Source organism: Falco biarmicus, chromosome 13 (genome assembly GCF_023638135.1).
Source record: "Falco biarmicus isolate bFalBia1 chromosome 13, bFalBia1.pri, whole genome shotgun sequence".
In the NCBI taxonomy this organism is placed as follows: Eukaryota; Metazoa; Chordata; class Aves; order Falconiformes; family Falconidae; genus Falco; species Falco biarmicus.
In genome coordinates, this window is record NC_079300.1 from 10,321,420 (window position 1) to 10,348,026 (window position 26,607).

General features: G+C 45.6%; 1 protein-coding gene across 2 annotated transcripts; it reads right to left on the reverse strand.

Annotated features, from left to right (window-relative positions):
- Positions 1-3,195: 3,195 nt before the first annotated feature.
- On the reverse strand, positions 3,196-24,879 carry LAMP3 (lysosomal associated membrane protein 3). 2 transcript variants are annotated; one of them, XM_056358325.1, is made up of 6 exons: positions 24,706-24,879; positions 19,528-20,318; positions 18,057-18,176; positions 14,666-14,723; positions 12,569-12,736; positions 3,196-8,894 (listed from the first exon to the last, which is right to left on the reverse strand). In XM_056358325.1, the coding sequence occupies exons 1-6, from the start codon at positions 24,749-24,751 to the stop codon at positions 8,755-8,757; spliced, it is 1,323 nt and encodes a 440-aa protein (XP_056214300.1). In that variant the 5' UTR covers positions 24,752-24,879; the 3' UTR covers positions 3,196-8,754. The 2 variants fall into 2 exon arrangements, with proteins under 2 accessions (XP_056214300.1, XP_056214299.1); XM_056358324.1 differs by having other exon boundaries at positions 18,057-18,179; positions 24,706-24,878.
- Positions 24,880-26,607: the final 1,728 nt, after the last annotated feature.

The following is a 26,607-nucleotide window of genomic DNA, read 5'->3' on the forward strand; positions in this document are numbered from 1 at the left end:
GGCGAGGGAGCGCCGGGCACCCCCCTCCCGGGAGCCGGCCGCGGGCACGGCCCTGCCGCCGCCTCAGCCCGCCAGGCTTGGCGGCCGCCGCGGTGCGGGGCCCGGTGCGCCCGCCGGCCCTGCCCCGGCCCTGCCCCTGCCCCGGGGCCCGGCCGCTCCCGGCGCCGCGGAGGGGGGGGGGGGGGGGGGGAGGCCAGTCGCGCCGGTTTACCCAGCCCGGGCTACCAGTAACGTCCAGAGAAACCGTGGCGCTGGCAGGCGGCAATAAAGCACCTCCAAAGCAGGGTGCCACATGGCCGTGATACCAATATTACTCATATACAGAAATAAAACCCCCTCAATCAGTAGCAGTTAGTCAAAACACGGATTTCTAGCTTGTTTCCAAATTGCGGGGGGGGAGGGGCGGAGCGCGGCCCCCGACCCTCGCTGCCAGGGGTGGTGGCTCTCCCTCTAAAGAGGGGACTTTAAACTCAATTATTAACTGAAAATTCCCCTCGTTCCTAGTTCATCCACTTCGTTCAAGACGATGTGCTGACAGCGTAGAAACCGCCTTTTGAAACCCAAATTAAAAAAAAAAAAATAAAATCAGCATGTTTAATTTGTCCCTCAACAGAAGATGGCAGCGTTCTATACAGCTCGCCGCTGAGCGCTGGCAACACTCACAACACACAAACCAGAGGCGGCGGTTACACCCTGAGCAGCAGGAGTAGTGGTAGCTGCAAACTCATTGCAAATCTGCGCTTGATGCGGGCGTCCCACAAGTGTGGCTGCTGAGGCTTGCAAAGTCCAGTGGCATCGCCAGATCCCGCACATGCGTATTTGAAAGTGCAAAGTAGTAAAACTGAAATGCAGAAAATAAGTTTTCTCATTGACACCAGTAATATGCTTAATGTGCGTGTACGTAGAGGCACTGTGATGAACCTAGTGATGCACTGGGTAGTAGAACATCATAATTTGTTTGAAATATTAATTCATTTTCCTTGAGGAGGTGGAAAAAAATGTCATTTTGTGGCAAAATGAATGAGGTTAAACATTGGCTGCACCTGTGAATCATATTATCCAGAAATTTCTGGGGTGTAGGAAAGCCCCAGCAAAGCTGAGGTTTAAGAGCAAGATCTGTGTCTGTAGTCTGCACAGATCTCCTGACTCAGACTGAACGCTTTCCTTTTTCCCAACAGCCATTTATTTTGTTTGCGCATGTGGGGAATGAATCCTACTCCTTTTTAAAACTCTGAAGAAAGAGTTAAGTAAGAAACTGGCCAGTTACATTATAATTTAATAAAATACTTGGTGCCTACCAACTCCATAGACAACAGGACCTGCAGAAAGAGGGAAATGCAGGTTTTGTGATGTTTTGTGGCTAGCTGGGAAAGGCCAGATGCTGATGGAAGCCCAGGAGTGTGAGCGTTGCTGTGGCTGACAAACTTCAGGTGTGCATACCCTGCATCACTGGCATGCAATGGCTGCAGCCACCGATGTGAGAAAGAAAGTGCAGTCTCCAAGAGTCTTGGCAGCTTACTAGCGAAGGTTTAACTGCATAGGAATCTTTCTCTCATCACTCCTCAAACTGACGCTTTAGAACAGTACTCCTTTTGTTGTTCTACACACTCTGATGTTAAAGCATTTCTTCAGTGAATCCCAAACTTCTTTGCTTTTGGGACAGTCGGTGGTGTGACTTACAGATGGGGTTTTTTGCCTTAAAAGGAACTTGGTTCGCCATTCCTCCATCTGCCATTCAACCTTTTCAAGAAAGAGAGACCTTGGAGACACCCAGCATCCTTCGAGGGTCTGCTTCAGAGCCGCCCCCACAGGAGATGAACATGCAGAAGGCCCCAAGTAAATCATAGTTCGTCAGCTGAAATGCATCTTCCAAGCGTGTATTTACCAGCCCGGCTTCCAAAACTAAGCCAGGAACCTTGTCCACTAAATAGGCGTATTGCTTAGGTGAACCTGGCACCCGATCTAACACGTTACCAGGCCAAGCAAGTGCGAAGAGCCAAACAAAGCAGCCCCGCTGCCCTGACAGCCCTGCTTTTCTGCTGCAAGGCCATCCAAGGGGCTTGTGAAGTTTTCACCTTGTGATCTTTAAATTCTCCATCATGTAGAGGTGTGCACCGATGCTAGAAATGGCGATAGCGAGTGTATCTGGTATTTTATCTCTGGGCGGCAGGTTCCTGAATCCACTGCCAGCAGCGAGGAGGTAGGTTTCTCTGCCCCATCTTTACCACGCCTTCTGCTTTCCTGCAATCCAGCAACCACCTTTGCTGCTTCTTTAGCAGTTTCAGAGTCTTGTCTCACTCACCACAGAGAAGTTAGCACCCCGCTCCCACAGCTGCCCACCCCGCTGCCGTGCACCTCCCAGCAGCAGTCTCAGAGCTATTGCAGAAGCCGGTACTCAGAATGGGGTCTGGCTGCAGTTATTAGCCAATCTAGATCCAGATCTAGACAGACTTGGTTTCAAGTTTCTCTGAAAAACCTTCAAAGATGAAGCTGAAGAATTTTTGAGTGCAAAATATTGAGATGTTTACCTCATACTGTTGTCCCATGGTTATGATATTTTAAGCTGGCTGTGGGTGTGACAAACAGCAAAGTCACAGAGAATCATAGTTTTGGGTTGGAGAAGGCCTTTAAAGATCATCTAGTCCAGCCCCCATCCTTTGGGGAATTCTTTAGACCAACACAGAAGCTGTTGAATTCTCAAGTTTTGTGTGTGGTGTTTTCTGAGCTATTTATTCCCTCTAGTTTCCATAACTGCATGCTGAAAGGAGGCATTCTCCTCTTATCATAATTCCTAAGATTATTATCTGTTAAAGTTTAAACATGAAGTAACAAGCATCCATCACATCTGCTGTGAGTTATGGTCTGTGTTTATAGATTTAGTCATGTAAAGAAACACAGTGAATTCAGATACTTTGGAAATTGTGGGGAGATTAACAGAAAACCACATACTATTTTCAATACCCTTTTTGTATGTGTGTAATGCTGATGAAACACAGATAGACATGTCAGACAAGCTGCCTAAGCCACAGAAGAAATAATCACTAAAGTTATGTTAGGATATAAGTGTATCTGAACCTGTGGTGTGTGCTCAGAGCCTATAGGACTCTGCCTGTTTGTTAGATTGTACTTGTATTTTAAACAGTTTAGGTGAAACAGCACTTGAGAGGTAAAGTAATTGCATAGTAACGCACGCTATCATGACTAAATACAACCTTTATTATAGAAACACCAATAATAGAAAAATAAAGAGCATATCTTACTTTCATAGCAAATTATTTTTTATCAACCATGTATTATAGCAAGCTAGAAGTGATCAACCAAACCATCTTCATCCACTCAGGATGCTGAACTACATCTCTCTTCCTCTTTCAAACACAATTAACAGCTGTTTATTAATTTGGGCTTTTCCATCAGAGAGCTAAAGGGACTGGCAGAAATTAAATCTTGCTTTATCAACTTCTTGGCAATTTGTCTGACATCGCCATGCTCATGGGATGCCCTCATACCTGCCTTGGGTGTGCAAGAGACCACAGTGAGTGGTCTGGGCTGAGAGCTACGGCAGGGCACTGGGGAGCTGCGGGGCTGTGCTCACCTCCTGGTCACTGTGAGTGGCCCCACCGCATCCCGACCAGCACAGGCTTACAAGCAAGTTAAGCATAGCTTCCCTGATGGGATGCATCATGACATCACGATCAGTATTTTCTTCAGGGATGCAACCCATCTGAATCCACAGCTGGGGGAAAAAGTGAGCTGGGGCTGTTGCAGATTGTCTTAAGTGTTACTGAATCCTTCTATATTTTGTGTTTGTTTGTGAAACAGTTAGCTATAGGAATATCTTGATTTTAAGAAGTTAGCCTCTACGTTAGCATTGTGTTAGCACTTACTGACCAATGATGTATGGGTTGCTGTGCTGCTTGTTATCAGAGGCTGTTACTTGAAGTCCCTATTCTCTGCACCATGCTAGCCTTAGTCCTTACTCTCCAGACCATAACCAGAGCACCTAGGTTCTACTGTATATAGGATATATATTGGACACTCGGCAACAAAACTTACTTCTAAGGTGTTCTGAAATGAACTACCTTCATTATAACACTAAAAAGCACACCTATAGGTCAAGACCACCCTTGCCCCGGTGAAGACTCTTCCTCTGCACAAGTGTAGTAACAGACGAGAATGACACATATTATAATTATATGCAAATCACTAACCAATCATTGTAACTGGGAGCGTAGTACCTTGTAATTTTTGTGTATAAATGTAACAGTGAAATCAGCACAGAGTGTGCTTGATTTGTGGAGATGCCACCTAGCACCCAGCGCTGCAATGAAGAAGCACCTGCTTATCTGCTTCGTGTAGCTGGGTTTTTGTTCCCCGGCTGACAGGGCTGCTGGTCTCACACATTGCTGGTCACTCTGGGACCCAGCTGCAGCCACGTCCCCTCCCACAGCAGACTGCACCCTTCTCTCGGCTCTCTGGGTATACGTGCTCATGCTGACCATATGAAGGGTTTTGGCATGCAGACTTTTAGGGCAGGTTGGCTGGTAAACCCTTGTCCCAAGCAGTGAGCAAGTTACTGAACAAAGGTCTGACTATGGCAAAGAGCAGCCCTGGAAGGGAAGCAATCTGCCAGCCTTAGAAAATACAGTTTTAATTTACATCCATATTGACAGGAAGCAAAGAAGCTGTGCACTGCTGCCCTATTTTACAACTATTATGGCCCAGCTAGTGTATGACTAGTTTACCATAAGAGCTTCTCCTTTGTATGGTGCTCTTTTAAGGAGTTTTTGCTCAAAATGTTTCCTCAGACAAGATACTTAAAAGAGAAACTCTGGCAAGACCATGACCAACTACACCTGTAGAGCCTCCCCACTGGGAGGAGGACCTTCAAGCAGCTCCCTTAGATAGCAAAGTGTCAGCCAAATATCTACCTAAATTCTGGCAGAAAATACAGGCATCAGCTTTAAAAGCTGCACATGACAACTCAGGGAGCAGCTGGGCCATCTAATTCTAATTCAGCACTAAATTCAGAGAGGCAGCCCTCCCTGCTGTGCTGGCACGCTGGCACGCAGCCCCGCTTGCAGGCTGTTGGTGTGGTTTGTGGTCAGGGAAGGGAAGGAGGTGATGGCACGCAGGCTGGGCTGCAGGGAAGAGAAAGGTTGCACTTAGGGGCTGGGATCTCCTCATGCAGAAAGGAATTCTCCAATGGATCCTCTATGAATGTAAAGCACTAACTCCATTGGATTAATTTTGCTGCATTTTGGCAACGTTTCATGGGAGCATCCAATTGTTTCATCGGTTTATACCATGTGCACTTCACTCGTGCTGTCTAGAGCAAGCCCAGGGTTTTATTTATCTAGAACGGGCAGTATGCAGCCTCATAAAAATAGCGAACATAATAGCAATAGAAAGCGTAAGAACAAATCAGGTAAACCTGAATCCAAACATTGTTCAATAACAAGTTTGCTTCACTGTAGAAAGAAAAATGTGTGGGGAAAAAGACATTAACCTTGCATCATCAGTAAAAATGCCAGAGGGTGTCAGAGGATTAAACACAGAATTATCAGTCATAAAGAACAGTTTTCTCTCCTCATGTTGTTGATATCAAACATTGATATCAATGAGGATGAATCAAACATAGAGATTTTTCAGTACAGAACATCACAAGAAAATGCTTGGTATCGTATTAGCAGAAGTAACTGTACTATACAGATCATAAAACCCAACAATCCAAAGAACACATGAAATAGGACATAGTTTTGAATGGGAAAGGTGACTATTGATCACCAGTCAGAACAGCTTAGGCTCAGATCATGTGCGGTCCTGAGCTTTTTAGGTCCTTCTTGTTAAAATGTCCACATGTAACTGTTGGGGACAGTAACATCACTATTGCATATATAGGCTCATTTTTGAAGGGAAGCTCTTTACACATTTACCTTTCCCACTGGACATCTCATCAATTCTTTTGTTTTTTAAAAGGTGATTGCTTTAATCAAGTATACAAATCTGCTTTCTAAACAACAGATTAATAGTATTAACTAACCCTGAGAACTTAGAGGGATTTTATTAAGCCAAAGGCGTGATCAATGCCACTGAGCTCAGTGGGCTGCTTGTCCACTCACTGTGGGGAAAGGTAGGGAGGTGAAAATAAGCTAGGTAAAGTTCACTAAGCGATGTTAACAGTGCTGGTCTTTTACAAAAAAAATAATTGAAATACATTTCAATGTGAGTATTCAACTGAATACAGTTCAAATCACTGTATCCGTATTAAAGGTTTGGGAGTTAGGTGTTGTTTCTTGCGCCACTTTACCTTATAATCATATTCAGCTGCCTCCGTCGCTTGCCGCTCATTCTGACTTCTGTCTTATGTTTCTCCAAGTGCAAAGGTGCTTCAAAAAGGTATTTATCTTTCTTATTTATTGGTTCATTCAGACTCAAAGGGAAAATTTCTGGAGACTGTTAATTACTTCCACAGCTATGTATTATGTCCATTATGGAACCATATGACCATGTTTCCTGCTTGACACAGACCAGCATCTTTTAGTAATTCATGGAACAGAGGGATTTCTTTCCTTTCCTAATTTAAATAAGTAATTTCTCAATGGTTACATACTAGTAAAATATCAAAACTATTTAAAAATACTTAAGGGAAATTAACCTCACAAGATACTATCATCAGTTTTACCCAGTGAAAATCCATTGAGGTTCCATCACGATTAATAATTGCTCAGGATCTGGTCTATTATTCATGGAAATTAAATTAGCTCCCAGCATTTCTATTTTGTTTAGGTCCAGATTAAATTAACAACATGGAACTTTTGCAGATGACTTCAGTCTTTCTTTTGTTTAATGGGTACCACTCCATAGTCCTTTTCCAGGTAAAATTTAAGCCATTGCCCTAACTCCTAAGGGGGAAGTGTGCTCTTATTTGATATTATTTTCTCTTTTGTAAATTTTTTTAGATATAATTTCTTATCATTTTGATGTAATTTTTTGCAGTGAACAGATTGCATGGTGCATGCGTGTGTGTCTGTGTGTGTGTCTGTGCACATTTGCGCATAGGTTCAGCTTTGTAAATCTTCTGTGACAAGGTTTTCCTTGTTACAACAGGGAACATTAGCTGAACCTAATCTCACAAGCAATTACTACTTTCCTGCCTTCATCATTGTCTTAGCAGGAAATAGACTACACAGTATTTCAATTACTGTGCTTTAAAGCAACTCCAAATTATTTCCATATGAAAATCCAGCCGCTGAGCTGGAAGCACACTGGTAGCGTTCTCTCCTGGGCAGAGTTTGCCCGAGGCTGCGCAAGCCCTTATTTCCCACAGAACCCTTGAACTTACAGCGTCAGTGGACTTGCATTTGCTCATGGACCTTGTGCAGGTCTGCCAGAAGTGTGGCCACCGAATCCCTGGCATTTCCATGAGCGTGGTGTCTTCCCAGATGAAGAGAGGTCACAGTGCTGCCATCTCAGCAGAGGGGCAGATTTACTGAGTTCAGTGGCGGTCACTGTAACAGGTCCATGTCTGAATAGGAAGCGGGTGATTCATGAGCTCTAGCAAGACCATGAAATATTAAATTCCTTGAATTTATCAAGGACATTCACGCCAGTCCCCATCCATCGCACTGGCACCCTTAGTACCAGCCCACGTGTCACTGTGCTTTCAGACCCTCGTGTTCGCTCTCTCCATGTCGGGTTGCACACACGTGGCAAAGGGATGCTGTGCCCGGAGCACCCACCGGCGAGCGGGGTGGCTTGGCCAGGCGTGGCAGATGGATGGAGTGACTGCCTCCAGCTGCCTGCCCAGTTCTGCTGCGCAGACAGCTCAGCTGCCCGCCTGTCAGCTCTAGAATCGCGCAGTTTGCAGCATAACACCTAAGGATAAACTTACCAGCATCAGGTTGTTCTGACATGCTGTGCTTTAGGAGGCTGCAGTTCAAGAACTATTGGCCAGAAGTTCAGACATCTTTGCAGCAAGGCTGAGACGAGCAATGACAAGCAATAACATTGGCACATACTGGTCAGGCAGACCCTATATGACCTCAGTTGGGTAATCTTCCCTTATTTGCATACACAGTCACTGGAAACTGGAAAATTTTCTAAAAATACTGCCTCCAGAGTAAGAGTCACATATTTACCACTGTGTCCTTGTGAAGGGCTTCGCAGGAAAAAGCCACGAACTGAGGAAGTGTAACCCTGTTGTAGGGCTGGTGAGAACTTGCTTGTGAAGGGACGTCACACTTACACTTGCTCCGAGACTTCAGCACACACAGTGTTCCCGCAAGGCTTTCACTGAGCTCTGATTTAACGGGGTTGTCTGTAGCTGCGGACCTCTGGTTTATACACACGAAGGTTGCATTACTGGACTCATCTATTTCAATAAATCTAAATGCTATCTTTAACAAACCTGATGGATTTTCTGGGGGATAGTGATACAGCTCGCTTTAAGCTATTGTTAGGCATCTGACTTAGGTGGTCTGAATTGCCTCCTTTGTCAATAATATAAAGAACTTGGGCCCCTCACTTTCGTTGTCTGGACTACATCTAAATTAGATGCTAAGAATAGCTTAAAGTAGACAGTGTGAGTCCTCTCCTTCCCACCTTAAAGAAATCGCTTCCAGAAACTTCCACTAGCTTTAAGCACATGGTGTCATCCCACTTGAAAATGTGGCTTCAGGCCAGCGAGATTGTCAGACAGAAGCTAAAACTCCTCTGACTTCTCTGCTGGCTGCGCACATTCGGAAGAAGGGCACCTCAGATACGCTCATATCCTCTATGCGGCTTTCTTCTGGAGATCAGGAAAGTGGCAAACACAATGACAAACAATCCCAGGATACTCAGGCCCACTGCAATGGGAGCTGCTTTGCTGTTTTTATCAGGAATACATTCTTCTTCTGAAAGTAAAAGATCAGAGAACGTGTTATAACAGAACACCATACTCCTCGACTATAAATCTATATTCCAGAAAAGCTAACAAATATAAAGCCTGAAGTTCTCAAGACCTTGATTTCTTTTCTTTTCTTTTGTTTTTTCTTTTCTTTCTTTTCCCTGAGCTATACTTACTATATTTTCATCTGTGGTGAACATTGTTTCAAGAAAACAATACTTGCCCCTTTTGAAATAGCTATATGCTTTATGGGAGAGTGACTCTGCTCTTTCATGCCCGCAGTAAGTGTTCTGCCATCAAGATCAGCACACATGCAGCAGAAGGTTTTCCTGCTGGTAGCAGATGTGGAGCATCACACTACAAAGTGCAAGTCTAAAAGTAAAGAGCAAGACACACCCTGCATGGACAAAAACGGCTCCTATGTGGCACCTAATTGCTTCTGCCCAGTAAAAAGGATCAAGCCAGAGAAGGAAGCCCATAGTCCAGCACATCATTAGCGCAGCAACGATCCTAGTTAAGGCACTCTTTCCTAAGAAAAAACAAATTCTAATTGTTCTCTGTGTTTAATTCAGATTATTTGTGGATAATTGTGGCTGACTCAGAACATCAAGAGATTAGGAAGGCAGAAGCCTTGGACTTAGCCCAGGGGATTGCTTTAGCAGTATCATTGTAATTTTATTGTACATATGATGAAATCAGAAAAAGTGTTGACACAAATAATATCTTTTAAGAGCCATCCAAAGATACATTCACTCCAAACATACCTCTTAGCTACAGAGGGGGCAAATTCTGACTTCCTCAGCCACCCCCTACCCAAATGAATATTCAAGCCATCCTCTGATTAAATGGAAACTCATTATGTAAAAATGAACTGACAGATTGGGGTAAATTGACGGCTTTCCTACGAAGAGACTGCACCATCTGGGTCACTGACCTAAATGGAATTTTTACCCAAGTAACAATGGCAGGATCAGTCTCGAATTCACAATACAAGTGTAGCCCTGGGAGTGAAGGGAAGGTCTGGGAATGATCACGAATGTGTTATCCTGGAACTGGATCAGACAGACCTACATCTTCCATCTGATCTACAGGAATGGACCTTCCTTGGGCTCCAGGGAAAGAAAGACCTCTAGTATGATGCTTTGAGTGGGACCTGAGTAGCAAACTATCTTCTAAGTCGGGTAGCTTGATCAGCTAAACTCCACAGCATATCCCAGCTCAGCAGTGAATCCAGTTTGTACCCAGATCATGAGGGAGATCCAGCACCCTCCAGCCCTTTCACTCTGTGACTGCTCCAAGGCAGATCTCAGCAGTGCTCCAAGACAAAAGCCTCTGGTGTTATTGCCTCATTCTGATGACTATGCTGGCACAGATTGTAGTTTAGCTTTGGCTTTTCCCCAAGGGAATCTTTATGCTGAAGGTTGGCAGCTAGCCCAGGGAGCATGTGGAGTGCATGACATCACGCCACAGCTCCAGAGCATCCGCACAGCTCTCCCCAAAATCTGATCCAGATGGTGATTTCATGTCATGCAAAGGCACAAAGCCAAAGGCATCAGCCCTCTAGTAGATGCTGCCTTTTAAAAGCTTTGTCTGGTTAATGTAACCTGCTCTTAAGGAAGTGAGCTGAAAAATATTTGCATTTGAGTATTGCAAAAGCCAAAGATGTTTGAATTGGCCATTTGGAAAAAGCCACAGGTGTTTGAACTGGATGAAACCTTGGGCTGTGAACTCTAGAAATTGTTTCTGATACACCAAAGTGTAGTTCAGAAGACACTTCTACAGCTTTCCAGACTCAAACAGGCCAAGGTATTGATGTAATCCTTCTGCAGTCTGTACAAAATTGTTAGGAACTTGAAACCAATGATCATTAGCGTTTTCTTTTTCTTCTCTTTTTAAATGTAAGCAAATCATGAGCAACAGAAGTGAAACTACCATGGACACCCGTGGGGAAGAGACTGGTGATATGTGTAGAGTCATTCCTTCACTGGGGATTTTGCCTTTCAAAACATGCATGTACCGCAGAGGTACATAACAGTTTCATAACTATTTCATGGCCACTGGGGAATTACTTCAGAGGTGGCAGCTGCTATCTCAGCCATTTGATTAAGAGCAAAACTAATTTAATTTTGTATATGGTATTGATTAGCAGAGATTAGCCTGGCCTTGGTGGTCGTGGAGAGGTCTTCCTAAGCTCTGTCTCTGCTAGAGGTGAGGCCATACTAAAAGCTATAATTGAACACACTCATTGTACAAATTCAAATGGGAATGTAGGAACCAGATGGGATCCCATGAGTTGTTCCAGTTCAGTATTATCCCATGAAAACCTATTCATGAGAATGAAAGCATAGATTGGATTCTGTGTGGCTTTTAAGAACTTAAAAGAAAATCATGCAAAATAAAAGGTCCATGTCTTAAGCCCCAAATGTTGTTTCCCATTATATTCTTTTGAGAATAAGAAAGGCAGACAAAATGATGACTTAACAAAAGAAGAATCATCAAACAGAGCCAAACCGCATCAAATGACAGATCTAAACTGAAAAGGTGGCAATATTTTGTAAGCATGCAGAAAGTCAAATGTCAGAAGAAGGGAGCGTTGTATTAGTGCATGTGAAGGGCTGGAGAGCTGATAAGCCTATCTGTCCACCTGAGTTCTTGCATGGAAACATCCTGAGAAGTCACAGATGTACAAGTTGAAAGAAACCACAGGGTCCTATCTAGTCCACCTCTCTGCTTTTTGTAGGATCTTTCATGCATCTCATAGGAAGTAGGGCAGCAGACCATGAGAGTGTCCATACTATGGGACACAAGGGTTTCCTGGTGCACCCAGAAGTCCTGGACCCCACAGCCTGGCCAGGTCCTGGCTACATCACTGGACAAGAAACAAGGATGACAACACCTCATTTCCCTGTGGAAGGAACCCCAGATGTGGGTGCAGGGTAGAAGCTGTGATGAGCCCCAATACGTTCTGCCAGTGTGGGCAATCCAGAGACCAGAGGAGTCAGTACTGGTCTCTCTCCGTCTTTTAGTGAGCTACATGGTTGCCTCTTTGTGGCTGTACTCAAGAAGACAAACTGCAGAGATGAGCATCACATTTAGTTCTGAAACTGGAAGCATGCCAACCGTGCTTCTCCTCAGAAGCACATTTCATCACATCTAGACACAGCTGCTCTGGAAGCATCATCCTGCATTCAGAAATATCCTTTATTAGCTGGCAGTTTTGCTGCTGCAGCTGTGGGACATCATGAATGTTGAGAGCCTTTCAAAATAGCTAAAATCTGACTATATCAAGAATAGTGACTTTAAACTGACCCTTGGGCAATGCAATGGTGGTGAACACACCTCCACTTGGTCTGGGAGAAAATGGGTGAAGGATAATATTGTGGCTGTAGAGCTGAACATATTTAATGAGGAGGTGAAACAGAAGGTACTGAACGCAGGAAGGAAAGATAATTTTCCGTCTTCCATAGGTACTAGCACTGTGTTGAAATGACTCAGAAAAGGGTGAGAATACAGCAGCAGGCAGGCCACGTTACTTGGGGACCATTACAGAGCTGTGATTGTGCTGTAGGTGTAGCAGAGTCACCGCGTGTGTATGGTGATGATCTAGCAGACCGTACCTGCCAGGCTACCAGCACTGACACGTAGATCTCGGAAGGGTGGAAAAGGGGTCATTCTACTTACCTTTTCCAAACTGGTTACCAACAATATCGAATGCCTGCAGCTGCATATTAACAAAGAGCAGCTGGAAGCCCTTCTCCAAGCCGAAGGTTTGCTTGCTGGCACACTTAAAAGAATTCCCCAGCTTTGTTGTAAACAGCTTCTCATGTATGCTTGCATAATAAAGCATACCTGGAGGCCATAAAGAGAGAGAGAAATAAGAATCCACGCCCACTCTGTTGGAACCAACATCTTTCTGAGATCAAACGGAGGATCCCCATTGCTTTGGCAGAGCAACAATCCCAGATGTAACCAAAGCATGGACACTTTCCCCACAAAGTATCAATTACATTTCTTCCACATTCAAATGAGTGGGTTTTCTTATTTAAATTTAAATAAAAATTTAAATAATTGTCAATGGGCAACTCAGCTGAGCTTGGGTCTGAAAAAGTGGCTAAAATTTCAGGTGCTTTTTCAAATCTTACTTTAACAACCTGAGTGTGCAGGAAGGGGTTAGGATTCTCACAGGAGCAGTCAACTATCTTAGATCTCCAGCATATTTCCAGACAAGAAAGATACCGCCTCTAGCGTGGGAATCTGACATATCTAGTCTGTATTGCTTTATGTATTAAATATGTTTTTAAACATATTTCAGTGTCACGGTACTTTATGAAAAATATGGCTCAAGTTCAAAGCGTGAAAAGATCTTGTAACCTGGGCATATCCTTCATGCACATCCTCCTTTGAAAGCAGATATACCAGCTTCAGACAAAACCATCCACATCGCCAGCTCTGCATCACTGATCTCAACCGCACCTGCCGGCACAACAGCGCGCAGCATACTCTTGGTCCTCTTCAGTCAGAATCAGTGCACCAGTACAACAGTACACCAACACACCGGTGTGCACTGATACAGTTAATTCAGTCATTTTTATCTTAGAGAAGATACGGGCTTGCTCACAGCAAAAATACTGCTGGCGGACTGTGAAATGGCAATGTCTGGCAGAGAGGGGGTAACAAACAGCGAGGGACAGCAATGTCTCCTGCCAGCAGCACTGCGAAGGACTCAAAGTATATCTGAGGATTTAAAAACTTACAATTAAGCTGATTAGTTTGCATTTGCTGCAATTTACACTTAGCAGTGCACAGGAAAACCTTGGTCATTTACACTGAGAACATCCCTAGGAGGCATGCCCTCTGGATCAGCTTTTCTTTTACTTTAATTGCTGTAGATCAGAATAGGCTCTGCTTGGGCTAATGAAAGCGCTCATCAGTGAGGAAAAAAATAGGCACTGAGCTTCCAAAAAGCACAGTGGTATTAGGACACACCTGCATGAGCCCATGATTTGTTTTTCTCCTTTAGGGACAAAAGTCAATCCAAATACTTATGAGTAACAGAGAAGTAACATAACATAATCGTTAACCCATCACAGACTTGATATATTGGGAAGAATTTGTGCAAAATTAACGTCAGAAAATCTGAAGCGATGGTTCAGATTTTGTCCCTCTGACTTAAGTGATGTTCTCTTAGCATTTGTTCAAATGGCAAGAAGCAGGGCTATATAGGAAAAAAGAAAACCCAGTCCCCTGAGAAAAGCACAGACAAGGTCTAGGATTTCAGGATGGTTTGAAGAACCTCAGCCTGGGTCCAGCTCTTAATTTTGCTCAACCAAAATGTCAGACATCCCTGTCCATGTTGGTGTATTTGAAATCTGGATCCAGCCCTGCATTTCTGTGATCCAGATACTGTATTAATTTAGTTTGCTAATGAGATTGGAAAGACATGTGCACCTGAACTGGCATCACAGCATTTTTGTGTGTTTGCAGATAAAAACTTAGAGGACTGTTTTGTATCCTAAATTTAGGTTTGAAGTAATGTCTATTCTGAAAGAGGTGGGGCAGGTGAAGTTTCTGAGGACAAAAGAAAAATTGATCAATTCTGATGCAACTGCACCCTGGTCCCTTCTCTTCCATTTTCATACCATAAGTTTTAAGTGAATGACTTGTTGAAAGCCTGATAAAACACATAATTTGCAAAAGCCATTGTTTTAAAGGTATGAAAGCCTATCCCACACCCAGAACAGTATGATATGAAATTAATACAGTGTAAAAATCACTGACCTTCGGAAGATAACTGTAATCTGGACTCAATTTTACTGACGTAGTACACTGGAGCTTGCTGTAAAAGAAGATACATCTTTTTTCATCCTCGTAATCGTGAAAAACATACAGTTCAATACAGTTCACCAGAGCAAAATGGTCATGAAGAATTTCCCAAAGAAACACATTTTAAAGCATCGCTTTCAAGACCCAAGAACCAACTTGCTTGGATGTATTGCTTTTTCTTTTCCAAATCCTCCATCTAATAGCTAAGACACAGGGTAACGCAACAGTCTCGGCTGCATCACCAGTACTTCTCAGTTCCATGAACCTGGACCACGCAGGTGCCATTTCACACGCTGCTCAGGCCAGATCCTGTGGGAACCAAAAGTAAGAGGGAGCTGAGCAAATTGTATACGTGGCACAAATCGACAGACACGTGATAAGGCCATTTTATTCTTAATCACCTGTTCTGCTTTCATTGCAAGAGCCCACAGCACTCTCTTGAGCAATCCTGCGCTGAATTAACCCGCGCTGACCTGCAGCCTGGCTGCTGGCAGGACCCCAGCCCGCACCTTCAGAAGCACTCGGGACCCTTGGTGCTGCAGCGCGCTTTATGCACAGATGCCCTGTGGGTGAGCAAACCGCAGAAAGCAGCAGTGCCTCTGCGTTCGTCACTGTTTTGAACGGGGAGAGGTCAGCAGCAAGCTGAGAGCCGGGAACTCACCTCATGCCAGTACCACACTCATTTCCTATTTTGCCAACCGCCATCACTACAAACGAGGAAACAGCAACCTGGATGTGCAGGGGAGAAATAACTCTTTTTTTCCCCCCTGCTGACACTGTTGGTTCTGGCTGGCTTTTTTTTGAATGTCTATGGACTGCTGACATGGAAAGCACCTGGTACAACATCAGAGAGCAAAACTTCCAGCTAAGTGTCCTGTCTGCATGTGCCCTAAAACCCCGGTGCAGCCTGAATGCTGTCCTGCCCCGGACTGTCACTCAGGGAGAGCCAGCCCTAGGAGCTTCTCCCTGGAAGTGGTGGTGGAGCACAGTGCGAGTCTGTGTAGCAGCCCTGCCGTTCGTTGTCATTCCAGCTGCGAGCACACAGGCACTGGTGAGTGCAGCTGGTGGATAAATGGCAGCAGAAATGAATGTACCCAGTTTTAACGTTACGCAGTTTAAAAGCCAGTAGGATGACTTGGGAAAGTTTAAGAAAGAAATACACCAGAGAAGAGGTTCTCAGCGTTAATCCTACTTAAAGAAGTCAAATATTGCCCTTTTTTTGGTGGTGGCAGCACTATGTTCTGTTTGTTAAGAACTTTGCTTGGGGAAAACACCCGCTCCTACTTGTGGGTGGGTTACAAAACCTCCTTGTTTCAAGTTCTTGGCCAAAGGCAGCTGGCAGGGTTGAGCACCGAGCCAGCCGCTCGCCTCCCGCAGCACCAGCGCCTGACCCAGCTCCTCCTTCACCGGAGAAAATCGGGAGTGCCACCACTCCAGGTTCAAAGTGGTTAGAAAGGCTGTGGGAGCCAAACACATAAAAAAACCAGCAGCAAAATGACTTCTTATTAACCTGAATTTCAAAGTCTGAGCCGAGTCCTGCTATGCTCTTGAGGGTTATCTGTAAGCGAAGGGCAGATTGCCCAGTGCTGTGCCCATAACCACCTCCTTCAGGGCAAGACAGGTCAAGTGCCCCCTGAAGGCTCGCTGCCCTCTCCTTGGCTGCCCAGGCTGGGGCTTTCACGGGTACTTGAATCCCCAGACTTTTTCTAAGGATCCTTGTAACACAGAAAACGCTCCCTTTGTGCAGGAAGGGCACGTTTAAAGCAAACACTCACGTTCTGAACTGAACGTTTGTTTTAAAACAGCTCCTTGATTTTTTACCTCACTTTTCCTCTGTAGCTTTTAGAAAACTTTCTGCTGTAAACTAAGATCAGGACCATTATTAATTGAAATCTCTTCTCTGCTCAAGCATTAATGACTCAGGTGTGGTATAATTTGCCTCTTGGACTTTCTATGGAAATGACTGATGAACCATTTGTACTTTTCTTGATTCCCACTGATTTGAGCTTGAAACCAGGCTGTAAGGTTGACGTTTTGGCTTGGCTAACTGAAGGAGGCAGATAGGCAGTGGTGGCCAGGTGCAGCTCCGAACTGCAATGGAGCTCCGGGACACAGCCCTCATGCCCAATACGCTCAGTCAGAGTCCGATGGGATCCAACCCATGCTGTATTCCTCCCTGCCCATTAACGACCTTATACACGGTATTAACATCTGTCTTTAGCCCTGCCGGCATCATCACCCAGCCCTTATTAGCTTTCAGACAAACAGTACTGCGTGCTGCCTCCCAAAAAGTGTAAACTGTGTAAATGTCTGAGGGAGCGAGAGGATGGCAGCACTCAGCAGTTTTTTCTTGTGGTTACAACAGCAGCATCATTCTTGGCAGCTTGTCTTAAAGACTCACCCACATACGACGTGGTCCTAGTGGGGAACATGGTACCAACAGCCACAATGTCAAAAAAAAAGCTCATTCTCCCATTGTGTGAGCAGGGCCTCTCTCTCACCCAGGTTTCTCTGTGTACTTACAAGTCTCTCTGGTGTGGAGCGTTTTAAGGGCACTTACCTACAATTTTGTTGCTGTAGTTCACTTGTTTGGAAATTTCCACCCAGAAATTAGGCCCCTTCAGCTGCAGATGGACTGTGGCTCCTTAAAATTGCAGAGGTCACCCTTTGGATTGAACAGCCACAGCCGGCTTCTAGTTGGGCAGCTGTGATACTTGGCATTTACGGGAATCAAATGAGTCACCTCGTCTGCCCTCAGGTGGTCCCTGAGACACCATTTCCTAACAGCAACCTGCTAGTGCGAGTCAGAGCCCCCGGCACACCCCCCTGTTCTGTGCAGGGACCCCAGCCCAAAGCCGTTCCCTCTGTCCCACTCCAGTGCAAACACCAGACCTGGCCATGCCTCCCACTAGATTTTTACCTCTGTAAAAATGCGACTTCTGTGTTGCTCGAGGCCGTGTCTAGACTGTGTTGCTAGCGAACAGCTTTAACACTGTTAACACAAAGGATGGCAAGGCACTGCACTTCCCCTTCATTGCACGTATGAGCCTTTCCAAACTGAAAGTTCAAATAGACAAGACCTGGTTTAACGTTGAAGTTAGCACTGCACCGAGCAGGGGGTTGGACCAGGTGGCCTCCAAAGGGTCGTTTCCAACCTGAATTATTCTGTGCTGCTGTGAATCTAGCCTCTTGGGAACAACAGGAGTGATAGTGCCTTATATACAGGTTTAAAACTAGCATAGAGATGGATAAAACACCTTCTCCCACAGCGCAAGCTGGATCAAAGGCAGCCTAAGCTCCAGCTCCCCAATCCCAAACACTCCTTCTCTCCAAATGCAACAAGTACCTTTGCAAAGGTGAGGTTTATAAACCCTCCACTGAAAGTTATGCTCAGCTCAGCCTGCACCGTCCCGCAGCTCCCAGATGTCTGTGTCTCATTGGGGTTGACCACCATGTACTCCATCTGCTTCTGTGGAGAGAAGAGACATTGTGGGGCTGCTGCTGAGGAGCCGGGGGGGAAACTTAATCAGAAACATGCAGAGATTTATAGCTGCTTCTCCTCTGCACCCCCTCAGGGCTCTGTGTGGCTGAATGGCCAGGCCAGTGGTGGTGGCAGCCTAATTGCTGTCTGCCAGGGGGTCATTCCCCACTCGTAAACCAGCACTAGCCCTTGTCTGACACACCACCGAGCCGTTCCAGTGCATTAAGCTGGCAGAAATAAGAGTTTTCTGCTCATTCGGGTGAAGTGATATGATTCAGAGCAGGGTCAGATGAGCATCATTTTTGATTTAAAAAGAGAGAGCAGTGGGAATGCATGCCTGAAGGCAGAGGGAAGATCAAGACAGAGGCAGGCAGGGGTTAGATTGGCTTTGACATGTGTTGCTTCCTTGTACCACCCCGGCCTCCTCGTTATGCCCGCACAGTTCATCTCCAGCAGCTGGCAACCCACGCTGTAGTCTGAAACGAGAGCTCTGCAGCCCTGAATGTGGTCTGGCTCCTCCAGTCTCATCTCAAACACACCTTACTTTTGTAATAAACACCTCACCATGCTCTGGTGAGGCTGGGAATCATGCTCCCTCCCTGGCTTCTGCCAGGACGAGGGATGAAAATTACTTTTACCAATACTAGTTACTCATCCCACGTTAGACATATTCAAATGCCAAAAAAGAATATTTGAATTTGTAATGGGGATGGCTTGAAGCATATTAACTCCAGAGCCTGAGGATGTAACCCCACATATTGTATTAATGGAGGCTACAAAACCATAAATCTGAGGGACATCATCACCATTTCGAGTTTTATGACACCTGTTGTTGAATCATTCAGTGGATTACTGCTAGGGGAGGGTACCAGCTCTCCAGGACCCTTGCTCTGATCCAGCCTGGCAGCTCCTGTGATCCTAAAATCTCCACGCACCAGCATAAAGACAACCCACCCCTGAATCCCAAGTCTGTGATTTCTTGCTTTCATTGCAACTTGCAATGGCAAGCCCTTCACTGAAGTCAATTCAGATTTTAAATAGTCTCCCATTCTGGGAAACACCAATAACGCTTAAGGCTGATCCCCCCCCAGGATTGCTACCACACATACACCACTGAAATAAGAAAGCGCCCGTACACCCTACTGACGCCACCATACAAGCCAAAGTACAGCAGCTGAGATGCAGTGGCACAGAGAAGGCCCTCGACTGGTAGCAAACCGCTCACTGTTATCACACAAGCTAACTTCTCAAAATTGCTTTGAAAGAAGAAAAATAAATTCCAGCTAGCGAAGAAACAGTCACTACAAAGCTCAGCCTTGTAGGGCTTTTACCTCACCTTCAGTGAATTTTGAGCCATCAGCTGCAAACCCATGGCCACTTTGATGCAGGTCCTGGTCCCGTTGGAAACTGTGTACGTGCCAGTGGGGATGGGAGAAGGCTGTGGTGCTAAAGTGGGTCTGGCTGTCGTCGTAGTAGGTGAGATGGTTGTTTGAGTTGCTGGAGAAACAGTTGTTGTGTTGGTCGTGGCTGTGGCTGTTGGAGTTCTGGGCACTGTTGTTTGATTTCCTGACCCTGTGGCAGGCTTTACAGTTTGCATGGTGGTGGCTGCGGTAGTCGTGGCAGTAGCTGTCAGTTGCGTGTTTGGTGTTGTATGGTTTATGGTTGCATTTGTGGCTGCTGCTGTTGTTTCTGTGCTCACACCTGTTCCAGCTTCCCTGCTGGAGGACGTAGGGTGTATGGTTGTGTTCACCACTGCAGGTGTAACCGTTTCCATTGCCTGGGCTGTAGCCTGACCAGCTGCAGTTGTGTCGTCTGCTGATGTTGTAGATGTCACCATGGGAGATACCTGGCTGGTCACGCGCACGGTGGCTGCTCCTGCCTGGGCTGTCGTGTGATGGCCTGGTGCTGCTGTGGCCTGGTGCTGGTCTGTTGGCTGTGCAGTTGTTCTGTGGCTTGTGGGTGTTGTTTTAGGAGAGCCGGTGCTGTTAAAATGAACGGTGCTGTCTTGATGGGGTGAAGGATGATAAAGGGAAAGTGGCTGAGCAGAAGTAGCCATATGGTAGAAGGATACGGTTCCTGGAGACAGCTCGGCCCCCAGGGCCACTTCAGCAAAACAGGAGGAAAATGCTGCAAAGAACCAAATAAATCAGTAGTCCAGAAACCTTTACATTTAACATTTCTGTTGATACCCACAACATAGCCGCACCAATTTTGTTATCAAATGGGTGATATTATTTTATTCTTTCTTTGGCTCCAGTCATGATAGGAGAGTGAAAGCAGACACGCTGTGCAATTATCCATAACTTTTCACCACTCCCCCAATCTCCACACCTCTGAATATACCCATTGCAGTGGAAACACGTTGGCTCCCAGCTCCCCACACACTGCCTGCGCTGCTGAAGAGGCCAGAGGATGCCGGGGGTGTGAGCAGACCTTACACAATCCCCAGGCAGCACAAGAATTCCCTTCCAGGCAGTAGTATAGCGAGATTTGCTGGAAACAGATTTCATGGGTCTCAGGAAGATGAAGTAGGTGAAAGGGTGGTTGGTTACTTCCCAAAGAGCGTGGGGAAAGGGAACATTTTGTGTGTGTGAAGGCAGTGAGGCAGTGTAATGGTCTTACAGTGATTCACAATAGTCTGGGAAACCAGTTTGGGAGACAGGGAAATTCCAGATACTTATTTATGTTTTTGTTGTAGCCATGCCAGCTTAAACCCCAAAGTTCCTCCTGCTGGGAGGCACCCAAGGGGATGCTCCAAACAAGGCAAAACCAGCCCTCTTAGTGATGGGATTTGAGCAACGAGAAACAAATCTCAGGGTACAGCATCCAGGGGTGTTTTGGATCACACCTGAAAATAGTCACAGCACCAAAATTATGCTTCCATCTTATAACGTTTAAGAAACACGTCCCTTGCAGAACTGAAAAGGCTCCTAAATGTAAATAACAAAGCAAAGAAGAAGTAGGGAAAGTACACTGTAGAATAGAGGAACGTTACAACTTTTCTGCCTGAGTCTTTGCTTGTAGTAACCAACAACGTTCTGTAAAGATGAAGTCAAGCGAGAAGAAATCATAAATCACTGACATATATGAACTCCTTCCTGTGCATGAAGCTTCAGTTAAAAGCTGAATTAACTGGAAGACAGAGATGAATTCTCCCGTTTGGAGGCAGAAGGTACCCAAAAGTCCAAGACACCTCCTGTTCCTAGCAGTATGGCTCCACAGAGGATGCCCCAACATGTTGTCTAAGAATTTTATTGTACAATGGTTCTTCCAAAGGAATTTCTCACGGATCGATGTCAAAGGTTTGTGGCAGGCAGGTTGCTGAGATTCAGGTTTTAGGATCGATTAAGGCCAGAGGCACATTCAGAGTGGAAATGGCCGAAATCTCACAAGCTCTTCTTTCATTTATTTGTTTGTTTTCACTCAGCATGAACAGACATCTACAACAGTAGCTGTGTTCACAAAATCTCACCATTTTAGTATATATATGCACTACATAAGAATAATAAAACCTTCCGGGTTTTGTCTCAAATTCAAGATCAAACCCAAAGAAATGAGAAAAGGTATATAGATCTGAACCTACACCACAATTTTCCTTTAAAAATGGCTATGCTAGAGAAGAGCAGGTGTATAGGTATATACTCCATATTCCTAAAACTGTCTGGGTTTTGCCTCTGTGCTTTAGAGAAGACACTTGACTGCCAGTGCAGCTGTTACCAAAGAAGTGCAACTTGACACAGTTGAAAAGCCACAGAAAGGACAGGACAGATCCTTCTGTGAATTTTTCAGAAGGAACCTAAAAATGCCATAATTAATATGATACTTCAGTTAATTTTCTCACTTTCCCCTAGACTTCACCACACCTGCTGGCAGGGCTGAAAAGCAGATGACTTGTCTCCTTCTCTGTGTGCCAGTGGAAAATCAGAGCAGTTGCCACATACCAGCTATAGGTAATTGCATCGAAGTGTACTGGCACAACAAAAACAGAAAGGAAGAAGTTGCAGTTTCCACTTTATTTTCCCCTATGAGACTGCAAAATAACCCGCATTCAAATTCAAACAAGTCGTAAATAGTCTGTACTTCTTAGGGTTTTTTTAACAGATTGGTTTTGATTGCTGGCCAGGTAACATCTTATAGACACGGAGAGAAACGTTATTTCACTGACGTTTGAAAGCCACCAATAGCTTTTAAATTAAACTTCATTTTCCCCAAAAGGTCATTTCAACTTAACGATTTATCATTAGAAAAACACTCAGCCTGACAGGGTCACTGAGGGGTGAAGTCAGAAATGTCTTTGGGGTGCCCCGTGGCTTGTGGTCACCGGGTGACCTGCCAGACTGCTCCTCCAGCCTCCACGGCTCTCCCAAGCATCTCGGAGCTTCTCTCGGGGCATGGCCGCACTGCTAAGCCTGTTGGCTTGGGTTGTCTTCTCTAAAGGCCTTTGGCTCCATGAGCTCTCAGGGATGGGTGAGGATTGCTCTCTGGTTGCACCTAATGGTCTTGGCTCGTCTTGGGTGGCTCTCGGGGGTAGTTCGGTAGCTCTGCTGTGCGAAGGGGCAGGTGGGCCCCTGGGGTGCCTGACCGACTCACCAGCTAAGGCCTGGGAGGCTTCACCATGGCTCCCACCGCATCGCAGGGAGCCTGGCACAGCTCAGCAACGGTGCTGCCTACACAGCTCCCAGCCCTTTGCATGGCTCTGCTGGAAAAAGGGGCCACAGAACAATGAACCAGCACAGCTCTGCACCCCTCTCTTAGTCTCTGGGTTTTTTTTCTTTGTCTATAAAGCTAGCTCAAAACTTCATATGACCAACATTCTGCTCAAGGGATGCATGCTCCCTGCACAAATCTTCCTCAAGCAAGCAGCTGCAATCCCCTCGTCTCACCTCGGCTTCAAAGTCATGTGTTGCAAATGCCAAGGGCTGTGCTCTGCCTAGCAAGCCCCCATGCATGCAGCGCTCCACAACAAAACTCTCAGAAAAGGATCAAGGCAGCTCTCAGAAATTCACTGTTCCCAGTCTGGGCTTGGAGCACCTATTTTCATGCTTTGGTGACAAGTTTCAGTCAATGCCAGCAAAGGAACATCACTGGTCTGCTCCCAGGCATTACGGTGGGAAGTGGAGTGCTCGGTGCCATCATCTGTCTGTGACATTTCTTAGCCTGCCACCCTGCAACGGGCTGGGTTCAAAAAGCCCTTGCTGAGGATTTCTTCCTCTTCTCACCTAACCACATGCTTGTGTTGCTCAGCAAGTTTGTTCCGCTTTATGCTGCCCAGAATAAATGCTCGTGTTCAGCTGACTGATTTTGTGTGGACGCAAAAATGTGCCCCAGCTCCTACAGTCACTGAAAACACTCTCACCATCTCCAGCTGCTTTTAGTCCTTGAGAAACTGGAAAAAGCACCAGGGTTTTCTGAGAGGCTTTGGTACTGCCAGAGTTTCCTTCCAACATAGGAGCAGTTTCTTAAACCTCCAACCCATCAGACCTTTATCCCTTAAACTCTAGTGATGATTAATTCCCTGTCTGCACTGAAAGACGTGACTTTGTGGCATTAATAAAACGTCACAAAAACTATTTAAAGGAATGATCAAAAATGGATAAGGAACCAAGGAAACTTGTTCTTTCCAGTCAAAAAGATACTTGCTCACCACTGAGTTATTAGTGTTATTTCTTTCAGTCTGATCTCGCTTTTCTTCCCCATATAATTTTGGGGCTACTTCAGCGGACACTGGCTATGGGGTGGGGGTGGGTAAGCAGGGCAGACACAGCAGGGGCTGCTTGTGGCCGAGTTCCTGGGCTGTTTCCCTGCTCACTGTGCTGGGAGGGGGACGGCTGTGTTATGGTGTGATCCCAGTCTGCCGATGGCAAAACACACTGCAGAAATGCAGCGCCCTGCCAGCGAGCTCCAGCCTTTAGCTATTACACATTACATGCTCTGTCCTTCCTCATCTGGCAGATTTTGTACCGCTGCAGGTGCTGAGGGATGGCTTAACGTGCTGGGGCATGTCCTTAATCAGGCTGGCTCCACAGATTTTCACAGAGCAGCACTGAGGATTGAACGGTGACTTTGATGTGCTTTGTCGTTGGGACAAACCCCAGCCTGCCTCCCCCAAGTCCCCCGCTTGCTTTCCTGATCACGCTCTGCATCTTGCAATGCAGACAAATGCATGGCTTAGGCAATGCTTCCTTGGTTTTTCTTCTGCTTGTCTCACTCAAGACTTTCAGTTAGTTCTGCTGCACTGGAAATTATTTTTAGTTAAGAAAAGCAGCCCAAAAAAGTCTGCTTCTGTCACCACAGAGTGCAAGGGAAAATACACAGGAAAACATCAGACTCGGTCTATACCAGCTGCAATCAAATGTAGTTACAGCTCTTTCTTAGCAGTGAGACTTAAGCACCCTTAGTGCTAGCAACAGAACTAAAGTTTTCTGTCTGTTAGGTGCTGTCCTGGCTGCAGGGAAACAAAACTAGCACAGTCTCTCTCATTTTTCTGATAGAACCGATGGAGGATGTTACTCACCACAAGTGAAGGTCAGCAAGATGAACTGCCGTGTGCTCCTCCCCATGGCCAGCACAGCTGCAGGCTTGAGAGATGAAGCTTCTCACCGTGGAGCCAGGTGGAAGGGAAATCAAGGTCTGGGGACTGAAAAGTTTCACTTGATGCAGGGAGCGCTCAGTCACGTGGCTGGAAAGGAGGTGGAGAGAGAGTTCTGTAAACTACTGAAGAAGGAAATAAATTATGGTTAGGAAGGAAAGTGAAAACAGAAAGGGCTGCTGTGCTAACTGTGGGGGCAACAGTCTCTCGCTCTGCAAGGCCACATAAAGCTTCACGCACCTCTCTCCAGTTTTGATAACCTGGTCCAGGCTGCACCTGTACCCCAGTAGAAGGTTACAACCTGTGAATCAGTACTTTCCCTGTGTTCTTTAAAAAAAGTACTTTCTTTAGTTCAAACTCTTTCTTTCATGCTGAGGCATAGAAGGGAGAGTTGTGACCTTGAGCCATCTCTGCAGGGCACGTGCTAGAAGGGAGACAGGGCTAAGCAAAACCCCCGAGGGGCTCTGGTCCCAGCTGGGGACTGTCAGCAGCCTTTGCTGGCTGGTTCAGTCTCGCTCCAAGGACTGAGTTTGTTGAAGGTGCATCAGCTGGGATGGCTCACCATTAGTGTTGCATCTAAACACACTCCTCAGCAAATAGCAACGCCCCACCTGTGTCCTGTAAGTGCCTCCTGCAGACCTGGGACAAGAGCTGCACGGACAGGTCCTGGCATGTATAGCCACACGCCAGAGATCTGCAACAGGAGAGCGTTATGCCTGCTCACATGTGCAGCCGGATTTCCAGCCCTGGGTCTTTGCCACGGGACCTGATTGGTGTGGGGAGACCAAAGCAAGCCCCGTACCTGGGATCTGGTGCGGTCCTAATCCTTCATTCTACCATACCAACACTGCACTGCAGTAACAGGGCAAGGCCAATGACCTGAAAACTCAAGTGAGGAGAAGTTTGCCCCCAGAAACCTGGATATTGGCTGAAAAAGGTTCTAATGTATTTTGCTCTCTCTATTTGCATTCCGTTTCTATATTCCCATTTGTACCTGCTTGCCCTTCTACATGATCCACAACACGCAGCTGGGTCAGCTAGCGCTCCCTGACAGACCACTGTAGTCAAAGGTACACAGGTCTCTTGGGGGTAACTACGATAAAGTTATCCTACATCTTCCTTGCCTTACGGCTGCATCATTAGCACACGCAACAAGGACCTGCCAGCGCGAACCTTCGCACTCGGGTCCTAAGAGAGTCCCAGGGATTCAGGAACATGACTAGGGGAGACAGAAAAAACCCCCGCTGTGCCTTTTGTGACGTGCATGTTGGACAAATAAAGTTATATTGCACAAATGTGTGGATTTTTTTTCAGCTGTGATGATGTGCCTTTACTAAGACTTGTTTATTTTGAATAGAAAGAAAGCTCATTTGATTTGTTACTTCGTACAGAGACATCAACCACAATGTTTTGTACTAGTTATCATTTTTATAAATTTCAAACAAAGTGTCGTTCTACACAGGTCAGAATGGCCTAATTACAGGAAGTTCATTTGCACACTTTTTTCTTGTAATAAATTCATACATTCTGTCTTGACTGGAAACAAAGAACAGGTAATTCTGTGCTCTTTCCCTGTCTGATTATCTCTCATCAGTCACAATATACAAATACATCATTATCAACACCATGGAAAATATGTAAGAAAAACAAACTGTACCAATTCTCAGCTGGGGAGAGGAAAACTTAGCAGTTATTTCAGCTCCAGCCGCAAGAAGAAATAAACAATTTGGCTCTTTTTTCTTCTTATTCTTATATATTTCTAATCATATATATATATGAAGTTAGGCCTAGAGTATTTTTGGAAAGGAAGCGCATGGCCTTTCTCAT

Coding starts and splice junctions, on each gene's coding strand:
- LAMP3 (XM_056358324.1), bottom strand. CDS start 24,751: ATGGGGAGGAGCACACGGCAGTTCATCTTGCTGACCTTCACTTGTG. Junction 18,180..19,527: donor TGGCTCAAAATTCACTGAAG/GTGAGGTAAAAG, acceptor TTCTCTCCACAG/AAGCAGATGGAGTACATGGT. Junction 12,737..14,665: donor ATTACAGTTATCTTCCGAAG/GTCAGTGATTTT, acceptor TATGGCCTCCAG/GTATGCTTTATTATGCAAGC.